The sequence below is a fragment of the Oryzias latipes genome, chromosome 1 (assembly GCF_002234675.1).
Source record: "Oryzias latipes chromosome 1, ASM223467v1".
Classification (NCBI taxonomy): Eukaryota; Metazoa; Chordata; class Actinopteri; order Beloniformes; family Adrianichthyidae; genus Oryzias; species Oryzias latipes.
The window spans coordinates 23,656,916-23,670,627 of NC_019859.2; the positions used below are offsets into that span (position 1 = coordinate 23,656,916).

The 13,712-nt window shown below is 38.3% G+C and overlaps 1 protein-coding gene across 1 annotated transcript in view; it reads left to right on the forward strand.

Moving 5' to 3' along the window:
* Window positions 1–13,712, forward strand: part of LOC105357440 — a 40,257-nt gene that overhangs the window by 17,436 nt on the left and 9,109 nt on the right. The window contains exons 8-31 of the mRNA XM_023958710.1: window positions 568–758; window positions 870–960; window positions 1,050–1,173; window positions 1,252–1,433; window positions 3,352–3,507; window positions 3,592–3,728; window positions 4,661–4,791; window positions 4,867–4,961; window positions 5,058–5,904; window positions 6,309–6,325; window positions 6,416–6,437; window positions 6,533–6,560; window positions 6,663–6,747; window positions 6,824–6,970; window positions 7,106–7,317; window positions 7,440–7,543; window positions 8,050–8,177; window positions 8,280–8,407; window positions 8,527–8,644; window positions 9,578–9,790; window positions 9,902–10,072; window positions 10,964–11,113; window positions 11,194–11,258; window positions 11,346–11,475. Coding sequence (XP_023814478.1) covers window positions 568–758; window positions 870–960; window positions 1,050–1,173; window positions 1,252–1,433; window positions 3,352–3,507; window positions 3,592–3,728; window positions 4,661–4,791; window positions 4,867–4,961; window positions 5,058–5,904; window positions 6,309–6,325; window positions 6,416–6,437; window positions 6,533–6,560; window positions 6,663–6,747; window positions 6,824–6,970; window positions 7,106–7,317; window positions 7,440–7,543; window positions 8,050–8,177; window positions 8,280–8,407; window positions 8,527–8,644; window positions 9,578–9,790; window positions 9,902–10,072; window positions 10,964–11,113; window positions 11,194–11,258; window positions 11,346–11,475 — 3,672 coding nt within the window. The remainder of the gene's footprint in view (window positions 1–567; window positions 759–869; window positions 961–1,049; window positions 1,174–1,251; window positions 1,434–3,351; window positions 3,508–3,591; window positions 3,729–4,660; window positions 4,792–4,866; window positions 4,962–5,057; window positions 5,905–6,308; window positions 6,326–6,415; window positions 6,438–6,532; window positions 6,561–6,662; window positions 6,748–6,823; window positions 6,971–7,105; window positions 7,318–7,439; window positions 7,544–8,049; window positions 8,178–8,279; window positions 8,408–8,526; window positions 8,645–9,577; window positions 9,791–9,901; window positions 10,073–10,963; window positions 11,114–11,193; window positions 11,259–11,345; window positions 11,476–13,712) is intronic.

The window sequence follows — 13,712 nt, forward strand, 5'->3', positions numbered from 1 at the left end:
GCATTTTAGGTGAAAGTGAAGACTTTAACCACTTCTGATTGGTCAGACTGATAACCTATGATTAAGACTCCAAGAATGATTGGTGGAGACAGTTACAGGGGCAGAGCTTTTCTGAAAACAGAGCTGAAGCTGCGGCTAAATTCGCAGGACCTTCATTCTTATCAAAGTGTCTTTATTAGAACCAAATAAACACAAGATCATATTCCTAACTACTCAGTGTTTTATCGGGGCCTGTTTGGATGAACAAAGAGCTGATATCCTGGAGACAATAAATGTTTTTAGATAAGTGAATGGGTAATTTCCCACGGCACACCTGACCATCTCCCACGGCACACTAGTGGCACACTGGTGGAAAAACACTGATGTAAATGATAAGCTTAGAAAAAGTTAAATGTTTTGATTAAATCTGATATTATTGGTTGTATATGTCAGGTGCAAAGTTAAAAGGGTCCATTCATTTGTGGGGTCTCATTACAATTTTGTATAAAATTTAAATTGGTGCAAAAAGCTTTTGAGAGACTGCAGTTTTTTTATAACTACTTATGTTTTACTTTCTTCTTCTTTAAGGGAATAACTAGCACAAGTTTAACTGAGGATAATGTATCAGTTTTGGGGAACATGTGCTGCATTCTTGATGGCTCCTACATCCAAAACTCTCATCCATCTATACTGGAACAACTCAAGAACTGTCCAGATCTCACTGTTGGTCAATCAACTGCAGGTATAACCCTTCTGACCAATGGAAATACACCTTATGGGTATGTAAACTGCAGCTTTTTGAAATTCCAATATTACAACTAGATATTTTGTGTCTTTCAAAGACAATAGTGTACCTAAAAAAATCCCCTTGTTTGTTATATCGTAATCAGAGATCCTTCAACATGGAGTGAACAAACTCTAAAAGACCTTGGGATGCTAACTCTGCATTTGCCTTCATCTTTCTATCAGCACTTTGATCAGGTGAGTAACACGTGCATTCAAGTGTTTAGAAGGGAAGGTCTCATGGATGGAGGATCAAGTTTGAGCTGATAAATGTATTTTCCTTGCAGGACACAAAGCGTAAGTTCTTGAAATACTTTCTGAAAGTCTTTGGTGGAGTGAGCAGAGAACAGAGGAAGCAGCTGAAGAAGGAGATAAGACAGTCCATCAAAAGTGATTCAGAACAAACTGCAGGTCCGTCTGCCTCTGAAAATGTGTCTTTATCTTGTTGTTTACTTTCTGGTGTAAGTTTTTTCTGATTTATTTTCACAGAGTGCACAGTTGGAATAATCACTCAGGTCACAATCAGTGACCCCACCTTCCCCTTTGACTATAACATCAACCAATTCAACAACTGTCTGTCAGTTTCAACCACCAAAGACAACTTGGATGCCATCACAGAAAAGGTGGATGAGGTGGAATACCTCAGGATTGTTCTCCAGAAACTGCAAGAGGTAAGCAATGATCCTCTGTAAAACACATTTGCTTTATCACTGATGCTGTGTCATATACACTGACCAAAAATATAAATGCAGCATTTTTGTTATTGCTCCCATTTTTTATGGTATGAACTCAATGATGTGAAACATTTTCCACATACACAAAATAACCAGTTCTCTGAAATATTGTTCACAAATCTGTCTAAATCTGTGATAGTGAGCACTTCTCCTTTGCCAAGACAATCCATCCCACCTCACAGGTGTGCCATGTCAAGATGCTGATTAGACAGCATGATTATTGCACAGGTGTGCCTTAGACTGGCAGCAAGAAAAGGCCACTCTGAAATCTTCAGTTGTATCACACAGCACAATGCCACAGATATCGCAAGTTTTGAGGGAGCGTGCAATTGGCATGCTGATAGCAGGAATGTCCACCAGAGCTGTTGCTAGGGAATTGAATGTCCATTTTGTCCACCATAAGCCGTATTCAAAGGCGTTTCCGAGAATTTGGCAGCACATCCAACCGGCCTCACAACCGCAGACCACGTGTAACCACGCCAGCCCAAGACCTCCACATCCAGCATGTCCACATCCAAGATCGTCTGAGACCAGCCACTCGGACAGCTCCTGAAAAAATCGGTTTGCATAACCACAGAATTACTGCACAAACTGTCAGAAACCGTCTCAGGGAAGCTCATCTGCATGCTCGTCGTCCTCATTGAGGTCTCGACCTCACTCCAGTTCGTCATCGGAACCGACTTGAGTGGGCAAATGCTCACATGCGATGGCGTCTGGCACGTTGGAGAGGTGTTCTCTTCACGGATGAATCCCGGTTTACACTGTTCAGGGCAGATGGCAGATGGCAGACAGCGTGTGTGGCGTCCTGTGGGTGAGCGGTTTTCTGATGTCAATGTTGTGGATCGAGTAACCCATGGTGGTGGTGGGGTTATGGTATGGGCATGCAGGCATACAGTATGTTATGGGCGAAGAACACAGGTGCATTTCATTGATGGCATTTTGAATGCACAGAGATACCCTGACGAGATCCTGGGGCCTATTGTTGTGCCATACATCCAACAACATCACCTCATGTTGCAGCATGATAATGCACGGCCCCATGTTGCAAGGATCTGTACACAATTCTTGGAAGCTGAAAACATCCCAGTTCTTGCATGGCCAGCATACTCACCGGACATGTCACCCATTGAGCATGTTTGGGATGCTCTGGATCGGCGTATACGACAGCGTGTTCCAGTTCCTTCCAATATCCAGCAACTTCGCACAGCCATTGAAGAAGAGTAGACCAACATTCCACAGGCCACAATAGACGACCTGATCAACTCTATGCGAAGGAGATGTGTCGCACTTCATGAGGCAAATGGGGGTCACACCAGATACTGACTGGTTGTCTGAGTCCCCTGACCCCCTCAATACTTGCAACACTGAAGATTTCAGAATGGCCTTTTCTTGTGGCCAGTCTAAGGCACACCTGTGCAATAATCATGCTGTCTAATCAGCATCTTGATATGGCACACCTGTGAGGTGGGATGGATTGTCTTGGCAAAGGAGAAGTGCTCACTATCACAGATTTAGACAGATTTGTGAACAATATTTCAGAGAACTGGTTATTTTGTGTACGTGGAAAATGTTTCACATCTTTGAGTTCATCCCATAACAAATGGGAGCAATAACAAAAGTGTTGCGTTTATATTTTTGGTCAGTGTACATTTTAATTGGATTGTGTTTGGGCACAATCTTGGGTTAGAGAGGGAAACACCCCAGTTTCTTCTTGTGGGCAGTGAGACTTGGACAAGACACATCCCAGCTAGAAGGCTCCATTATTGCTTCAATTTTTTTCGGATCATTTCTTTTTTATTTCTACATAATGTCAATAACACTGCATGCAATTTACCACATTTCTGTGCAATTACAGGCTGACAACTTCATCATCCCAGAAGATCAGGTTCAGCTCCTAAGTGCAGCTTCTCGTGTTGCCACAGTTCAAGATATTCGTTCATGGACCATCAGTAAAATCGACACGCTTGCTGCTTTGATGGACTCTTCAAGTGGAGGCTGGGACCCAAACGTAGTAAGCAAACAGAGTCCTTGTCTTGTGACTGTGTACAACATTTAAGGGCTGCTGTTTGATCAGAGCACATTTCTTCTCCTCCAGGCTAAGGTTATCATCTCTAAGTATCTGGCTGTTGGAGGAAACAAACTAGGCAGTGCAGAGCTGAATGTTATTGGGGGACCAAATCTCTGTTCTCTAGATGTGGACATCATCAGGACTATTTCATCACAAAACTTCAGGTAAGAAATGTGAACAAGTTTGTGTTTAAAATATCTGATAGTTTAAACATAGTTGTGCAATTTCTTACCGCTCTATTCTTTTTGAGAAAACATGATTGGTACCTAGAATCAGAGACACACCATTTATGATAGATGGACAAACAGCCACAGAAACCTTCCCAGACACTAAAACACTGTTGAGATTGATTGAGTGCAATGGGAGTGTCATAAAACCACAAAACCCCTGCACAATGGCACTGCACTTCAACTCAGACTGCTCAGAAAAGGCGAGAACATCACCCAGAATTACAGACTCCAAAGCACCACTGTCTCTTCATATTTTAATTGGACGACTATCCTCTTGATTTGAGTCAGAACTAAGAGATAAATACCGATCCATCAAAAAAGATGAAGTGCATTCAACCCCACCTTCTGTTGGTTTGGCCAAGATCTGTATGGAGAAGGGCAACAGGTTTAGGCTGCTTCCTAATCAAAACAGGGCCTTTTAAACTCTCCTCAATCAGGTGCATCTGAGGCAGGCTGGGAAACCTGGAGCTGGGAGTAAGAAACTTAAAAGACAAGAACCGGTCAGCACATAACAGATACTGAATCCTTACATGTCAGTTAAATATTCCTAATTTCTTTAAGAAATTACAAAGTTAGATATACAAAATAAATTCAAAAAAAGTTATCAGTGTAACTGATTTTAAATCTACAATGGAGGCAATAAGTGTTGATTTTCAGCTTAGTTAGGCAAAAATGAAATGTTAATGTGTGGGCAAGAATTAAAGAAATCACTTAGATAGCATGAAATTACTTCAGGGTAGAATTTTTCTTTCCTTATGCGCCACAATGTCTCTTTCTCCTCACAAACTATATCAGAACTCCTTGATCAAATATTAATGTATATTTTTGGAAAAATCAACTTGGAATATTATCTCTTTCTCCTGCAGAGAAGTTGACTCTCTGGACATCTCTAGCTGCACTACTGAAAAAAAGGAAGAGTTTTTCCGTATCTCCTTTGAAGCATTCAGCCTTACAACAAGCTCAGTTTCTGTTTTTCAGCTCATACAACCATACATTGGTAAGTAAACATTTCCTTTTCCATACATGCACATAAGAATATCCTCACAGAGCTAATTTTTTCCTTTTCCCACAGGAGGTGCAAATGTTAATTATATTCGTAGTTTGGTGGTCTCTGATGTTAACATGGACCTGGCCACCTTCACCAGTTTGGATGAAAACGTTGTGCTGGTCAGTGTAATGTTTATGTCTTAACTATGAATGCTTCTGTTTGTGTGGAATTTTTTACGGCATCAGTGTAACATATATCTGCTCTGTTCCCCCCAGAGTCTAACTGCAAGGGAAGTTAAAGGTCTCCTCGGCACCAACCTCCCAGATTTGAAGTCTTATGAAAACCAAACTCTGGTGCAGACCTGGATCAGAAGTCAAAACCAGTCTGAACTTGATATTCTAAGATTGGGCTTCCTAGAAGGCAAAGTTGATCCCACAATTCCTCCATATAACAGTTCTACAACAACTTTGTTACCAACAACAACTACTGTAACTGGAGTTAATCCATCACCATCAACCACAACTGAACCTCCAACTTTAGGATCTACATCAGCTTTATCACCTACAACAACTAATGTAACTGGAATCAAACCATCACCATCAAGCACAGCTCCACCTCCAAACTTAGGTTCTACATCAACTTTATCACCAACAAGTAATGTAACTCAATTCAAACCATCACCAGCAAGCACAGCTCCACCTCCAACCTTAGGTTCCACTACAACTTTATCACCAGCAACAACTAATGTAACTGGATTCAAACCATCACCAGCAAGCACATCTGAACCTACAACTTTAAGTTCTACATCAACTTTATCACCAACAAGTAATGTAACTCAATTCAAACCATCACCAGCAAGCACAGCTCCACCTCCAACCTTAGGTTCCACTACAACTTTATCACCAACAACAACTAATGTAACTGGATTCAAACCATCACCAGCAAGCACAGTTCCACCTCCAACTGTAGGTACTACAACAACCACATCAACAACAAACATCGTATCTGGAACTACAAGGCTTCCAACAATTTTAACATCAACAACTTCTCAACCAGCATCAATGCCTTCAACAACTTCTACAACAACCATTCTTCCAAAAATGACCAGTCGTGCAACTCCAGGTCAGTACAAAAAACAGAGTAAAGATGAAGCATTTTATTGTCATTCCTTTATTTATGAATAACACTTGCTTTTTGACGGATGTGCATTTTTGCCCCCTATCATGCATACAGTAGAAGACAGCAGCATATTGAGTGTAAATTAGTCCAATTAAAGGAAAATAGATTTTTAGCACAAGATTATTAAAAACTAACACAAAAAGGAAATTGCTACAAGAACACATGTATTTAAACCGCAGTTTAAATAGCAGATGGAACCATTGAATCACAGTTGTCATTGTATCACAAAAATACAGAGGTTTAATTTAAGCTTTGTTAATCAAGGCAATTGCTTGTGACCAGTCAGAAAATTACTGGTCCAGCTAGTTCATGTATGTCATCATAATTTTCTTTTTTGTCTCCTTTAGATATCTACTCTAAACAGGTAAATGGGATTTTTTTTCACATTCAACAATGTGTTCTATAAAAAAAGAAAAAAAAATTAAAACATGTGCTTACATTTTTCTCTGTTAAGTGCCAAGTTATCACAGCAAATGGTGAGTGGTTTTAAAGCATGTGGACATTTATTCACAATAATTTTTAGTTTTGGGTAACACTTTTACGGAAACTAATGTTGTTCTTTTTTTCACAGAGTCAAATACATGTGTTGGAGTAAAAAGGTAAGATATTTTTAAAAAACGTTTTTTTAACAAACAAATATAACTTTTAACTGAAATCAAAAGAGGATAGATAATGCTATTTTTTTCAATTCCAAATTACAGCACAGATCTTCAAGTCTTCCTCGACAGTGGAAAGATGAACGGACGCTTCTGTAACTTTTCTGTGGAAGAGTTTGCTTGCGCCTCTGTAAGACAGCAAAACATTAGAAACTACTGTAGTAAAGGGGGTTCATGTAATGATTTCACTTTCTAATGTTGAACAGCTTTCAGCCTTAACAGCACAGGACCTGGTAGAGATTATGAAGTGTGATCTGTCATCAAACTCAAGTGGGTCCATATCGGCCTGGAATCTTCTCTTCTGTAAAACTTCCAGGATCCTGAATGCAGCTCTGAATCTTTTGACCACTGCAGTATGACTGACTTTTAGTTAAATATTTGGAAACTATTGAAAGAAGTTAATGAATATTAGACCTTCCACACAAAATGTATTTAGATATTTTTTATAATGTTACCAAGCTTACAAATCATGTTTGTATTTGTTGCAGACAATCAACCCCAACAATCCTGCAGTGTCAGTGATTTTGGACAGCATTCAAGCAATCAGTCCAGATCTTTTCAGCACAAACACACTGAATAATCTCACTGAGCTGCAGCTGTGGTTTAACGTTCGCCTTCGCCCGTTCTTGCCTGCTGTTTCCACCAACTTTCTCTCAATTCTAGCAACGAAGGATTTGCAGTGCAGCTCCTACCAATATATGTAAGCAATTCAACACATTTTATTAGGGACTATACCTGATAATCTGACTAATTATTTAATTATGTCACAGTATTAAATGTTTTCTATTAATCGTATGTCCTATTCATGTCTTTTAAAATTAGCTTGCAAATATTTAGTAAAGTACAACCCCAGATGACTCTTTCTAAGCAAGAATCTGTGTACACACAATTCATCAAGATCTACCTGAGTCGAAAGGATACTGCAGGTAAGCACAAAAAACTAAAATACAATGTCATTTAAAAGATTGGTTCTTTATAGAAGGGTAGGGATGTAAAATCTGTTTGTGTCTTACAATTAAAAAAGGAAAAGATGTCCATCTGAAATTGTTAACAAATGAAAAAACTCAAAGCTCACCCTCAAATGTACTGCTTTAATAGAAAAGCTGGATGCAATTAATCAGTGACAGGATGAGAAAAATGCAGGTATTTAGTCATACACACTGGAACAAATGTCCATGTCCTAATATGTGTGAGTTGGATTGCATTACAAGAAGATATTTACATTATAGTGTTTTCAATTGCTTCAAGTCTCAAGATCTTGAATCATGAAATAAAGAATGCATTCAAGTACAAACTGTTGATAAAAAACGTTAAATTTAATTTTTGCTTAAATCAGCCTAAATAGTATTGTATTAAATCTACACAAAAATGAGATGCTTAACACCTCTTTACATTTTCTTCACCCATTTTTTATAATTTCTTTTTTACATAGCCGCAGCACCAAAATGCTATGACAGCAACAATCCAGAACTGAAATCTACAGCCTGGTTTGCAGAGTACATCAGCTCTTTCATCACTTTTCTCACTGTGGTGGATCTTAAGTCATTTGGATCTGAACAGGTATTTTATGCCATACTGTACTGCATCATTTGGTATAAGGAATATTCTGAACAAATAGATGCTTTTTTGGTTTACAGAACTGACTGTATCTTCTGTCTTCAGGTTCTGCAAGTGTTCACAGTGAATCCTCTGAATATTGCTCTTCTCAGTCAGCCCAACGTGGATCTGACATTAATTAGCTACTACACTCAGTTAGTTTATCAGCAAGTCAGCAACTTTAATCCACTCCTGTAAGTCTAAAGCTTTGAAATATGTTGTTAGTACCAGCTTCTTTCACACATAATCAGATACATGGTCTGTAAAAACTGCATGTGACCCTAAACTCTCCAAACTGTGATTTGCTTTTTAGTCTTCCTTCAGTGAGTCAGTGCTACGCTCCTGGTCCTGTGTTCACCCAGCTGAATGCAACAGTCAGTATGACAGTTTATGAAGCCCTCAATGAGGTCTGCACTAGCCTGGATGAGCAGGTAATAAACACATGTTTAAAAACATTGCTTTTCATGACACGCAGTGTTTTTATAATTGCTTTATTTAACCATGTTTTGGGGATTGCAAGGTTTCACATAAGTCAATACTGGAAACCTAAAAATCACACACCAGTGTGTGATTGTGGGAATGGGACTGTGACTGTAAAGCACTTTGGACCTTTGAGGAAAGTAGAAAAGTCCTATAAAAGTATATGCCATTTATTATTTTGCTTCTAAGGTCTAGAAATCTTTTGAAATGTAAATTTAAACCACAACTCTGAAACTAAAGGGACCTTATTTCTAAAGCTTCTTTTGTGAAGCTTTCCGTACACTTGTGTGTACGGAACACACCTCCCACTTCCTTTCTATAGGGTAAAAAGAATAACTATACAAACATGTAAAGTAGTTTTAATTGTTCAAGAAGGAAAATAAATATGGACAGTTCAACAGAGAAGAAAGTATTCAGTTTTTAGTGTGAAATTGTTTGTGCAACTAATTAGCTGAATTAAGGGCAGGAACGTTCGGATTGAACACGAGTTTGGAGTAATCAGGAGCTAACAAAAAGAAGGAATACAGGGGAAATGAGAGGGTGGTAGATTGGAGGATCCTTCTATCCATTCATTTTCTTAGCCCGCTGCATCCCCATCCCGTTTGGGGTCACAGGTCTGCTGGAGCCTGCTTTGGCTACTGTTGGGGGTACACCCTGGACAGGCTGCCAGCATGTTGCATGATCACACACATACCTAAGATTATTTTGGAGATACCCGTAAACCTAGTAAACATAGCGCTAACCACTGCACCACCATGCAGCCTTATTTGAGGACTCTTTAGTTTAGTTTTCAACTATCATTAACGTGTTGTTGTTTTTTTAAGACCTTGATAGATGTAATGAACCTGGACTTTGTCTGAGAATTTTTGCTTTGCTTTTTGCAGATCTCTGCTGCCTTGACAAGTAACTTTGGGCAAAAGATTGGCTCTAATGTCATTGCTGCCATTGGTAATGGAAGTTCCAGTTTGTCCACTAGCCAGATAAAGACTATAACCGCTTCAGACCTGATGAAATCCCTAAGCACTCTCAGCATTGTGACTGGTTGGCGAGAAGGACAGGCTAAAATCATCATGCAAACTCTGCTGACCTCAATGAAGGTACCTGTTTTTACTTTACAGATTTGAGGTGAAACATAATACAAACTGGTCTGTTTTATATCATTTGTTTATTCGGTGTTCTTCTCATCCCTTTTTTTTACACTCAATCAGATCGACAGCTCATCGTCACTCTCACAGCTGGGCACTCTTATCGTTGGTTTACCCTCCAACACGTTCAGCAGCATCATCAGCTCAGAGCTTATCGCTGCAGCCAAAAATCCATCATTTGTAGCAAACATGATGAATGCTCCTCAGATTCTTCAGCAGAATTTTGTTTACCAGGTATGACCTCAGTGTTACTCTGGAGAACTTAAGTGATTCATTATGTATTAATAACAAAAACCAACAACTTTGGAAATATAGGTTATAGAAAATGCAAGTGCTTTCATTTGTGTAATTCAATAGAAACCAACAAAGGGCTGTGTAAACTGTATTTCTTAAACCATATAAAAATGGATAACTAAGACATTATAAACTGAAGAAAAATCTGCTTTATGCATCAGTAGAACCAAAAGAGTGACTGGACAGAGGATTTGATGTAGGTTAACTAAAACTTAAGACTTTTGATGTGGAAAAAAAAGAGCAGAAACAGAAACAAAATAGGTTTAAACTCCTATTACATGTCAGCAGAGAAGAAAAATAAGCACAACAAGATAGAATTTAAAAGCAGTTACAATTATGAGGCCAAAACAGTCTCATAACTCAGAAATGCAAACAGTCTGTGTCACAAATGCACACACTCTGATTCACAACTGTAATTTTATGCAAACGTGCAAAATAAATTAAGATATGCACAAGTTGTGTTTCACAAATGCACAACCTGCTTACTTAACCTGTTTATTTGTCCTGAAATGAGCCACTGAAATGAGGAGTGTTTGATAAAAACATGTTTAATTAAATATTTCCTCCTAACCTTTTGTTTCATTTAGCCCAAATCATGATGATTGTGCCACTGTCCAAATATTCATAACTTTAAATGAGTATAAATAAATCTTTAAAGAATCAAAGCTAATTATTTGTTGTATATGAGCTGTTAGAGTGGATTAAATGCAGAAAAAAATTTTTTGAACAAAGATGGAAAAACAAATTCTATTAAACTTAGATTAAGTTTCATTGAGATGCAGTTTTTTGTCTTCTTTTTTCATCTTCTGTCCTTTTTACCTTTTTGGACAGATTGTATTATCAGACTCCAACAGTTTGAAAGTCATAGACAATGTTCCAGATCAACTGGCCACTCAAGTCCCTCGAGTTTACCTGCAGCAGTTTACAGGTGACGCCAGCACCATCACCAAACTCAACAAGAAAACATGGAAACGAGAGCAGGTAGAGTTTCTTCTGTAAAAACCAAAAGTCACTTTTATTGATGTAATTACTTTAATGTGGATTTATTTATTTTTTGTCAGGTTGAGTTGTTCTTTGATGTTATAGCAGCAGGCTCTGCTACCACTGTGTTGGGAGGTCCAAACAGGTGAGCAGCAGTGAACAGATTGGACTGAATGTGTCACAAGAGAACATATGAATTTATTCATGTCTGTTTGTTTGCTTGTCCGGGCAGCTTGTCCTCATCTGTGCTGCAAGGGTTCACATGCACTGGAGTAAGTCAGTTTGAAAGGAAGCAGGTCAAAGACCTGGTAAAAGCCTGCCGGAGAAAGGGATTGAACAAGGTGCCACTGTTGGAGACTCAGGTAAAGGCAGAACAGTGTATCTTTTTTCTCCATTTTTTTAAACTCACAGCTCTGTCCAAAGAAAGTAGTTTCATTCCTTGAGTTAAGAGGTGTTCAAACTGTTAAGAAAGCTAGATTTGACATGGTGAATATGTTAGAGGGCTAACCTTTCAGTCATCCAACTTTATTAATATTATTAAATGCTAATTTTACCTTTTTTTTTAATGAAATAGAGTATCAAAAATATTGGACTTTCTTTGCTTATTCAACATTTGAAAGCCATGATAAAGACCCACTCTGATAAAAATGTTATTTTTTGTGTTTTTAACATGTTCTTGTAGCATTTTTCTCATACTGGAGAACATAGAACATAGAGTATTTCCTTTTTTAAATTGTGGTAAAACAGGAGGAGACGAAAACATGCAGTTGGAAAAAGCTTGCAGTTGTGACATTGAAGCTACAATTGGCAGGCCACAAGCTCCCTCCTCTGCTCCATTCTGATACATTGCTTGTAGACAACTTGATCCATGTACATCTTTGTTATCCTCATCCAAACTGGCATCTAGCTCAGAACTGTACAGCTGAATAGCTTTAATATTGCTCCTTATTTTTGTTGCATTTTTTTTTGTTAATGTTGGGTTGGAGTCGTGAGATGCTGTACTGTAAGTTAGTGGGAGCAAGTGTAAACAGATGGATGACGGGAAGTAGAGGTGGGCTTACTCTACGCTACATGTGTCAAACTCAAGGCCCGGGGCCCAAATGTGGCCCTCCATGTCATTTCATGTGGCCCGCAAGAGCATAAAAGTTTTTAATTTCTTAAAATTAAAAAATAAAAATTGGTGTGTTTTTATTCATATCTAAGGGGAATTGGACTTGAAATATCAGATTGGGCAACTATACATTAGGACTTAAACAATGTCCACATAACCTAACCTGACAGAATCAAATGTAAAAGGATTTATGCTAGAGTAATAAGCAAATATATGCTTTCTTTGCAACTGTAATATTCACTTGAAAAAGTTATAATTAATAAATAAATGAGTTATTTAACATTAAGGAGTAGTTACATTTATTTTTCATTAAATTTAGTTACATGTATTAGTTATATCTGGCCCTTTAAGGACAACCTTTATGCTGATGTGGCCCTCGGTGAAAATTAGTTTGACACCCCTGCTCTACGCCAACGGTCCCATCCACAACTTAGAGGGAAATTTCTGATGAATTCCTGCCGCTTCAAAGAAACTCTGTCCTAGAAAACAACACAGACAACGACATACTAATAATTAAAAGAACACTGGAAACAATTTTACAACAGATCATAATTGGAATGGAACTGTAAAAAAGATCTGTCAGATAATAAAAGAAAATTCCATAACTTGCTGTTTTATACAATAAAAAATAAATATTAAGGACAACAGAAAAACTGATTTACATTTTTAAAGGTGTATATCATATGTATGTCTTAAGCCTTTCAATGCAAACTACATCCATATTTTTTTCATATAAAACCTTTGGCACACTAAAGAGGGATTTTTTAAATAAAATATTAGTTATTTTTGCAGCAAATTTACACGGAGTAAGACTCCTTTCACTTCTTTTGGGTGCTGCCCATTTCATGACATCCACCCAGAGCCGGCATCGGCAGCATGTCTGCGTTTCGCCCACGAGAACAAAAAGCATCCGAACTTTTGCAAAGATGGTTGTGCATATAAAATGAAAGCGTTTTTGGCGATCACTGTTAGCTCTGCAGAGAAAATGTGTGTGTGTGTGTGTGTGTGTGTTAGCCTGGGGGTTGCTGGCAATGCAGACTTTTCCTGGAAGGGGCTGTTCCTCCCTTTCATATGTGAGAATCCACTCGTTTTCATGGGAGGGGCCGGTGCTGAGAGTGCAGATTTTTAGAGAAATACTCAGAAATGCGTGAATAGATCCAAATACCACTTTGAGGTTGTTTTTTAGTGAGGAATGAACATTATTATACACTTAAAAAAATCAAAAAAGGTGATTTTGCATGATATGGGACCTTTAAACTCAAAGCAAAAAAATAACAGCAATATAATACAAATGTGAATAATACTGCAATAACTTGTGAGCTTGATGCGTTGTGGGTAGTAATATTTTATCATTTTCTTTTGTTTGGGGTGTTCTTTGTGTTCTGGTAGTTGAGCGTTGCATTGGTGTAGGTTGTTACTGTTTTTTGGAGTTGCTGTGTTAGTTTTGTTGTTGTAATTTGCACCACAATTTAGTAGGCTCCTCACATA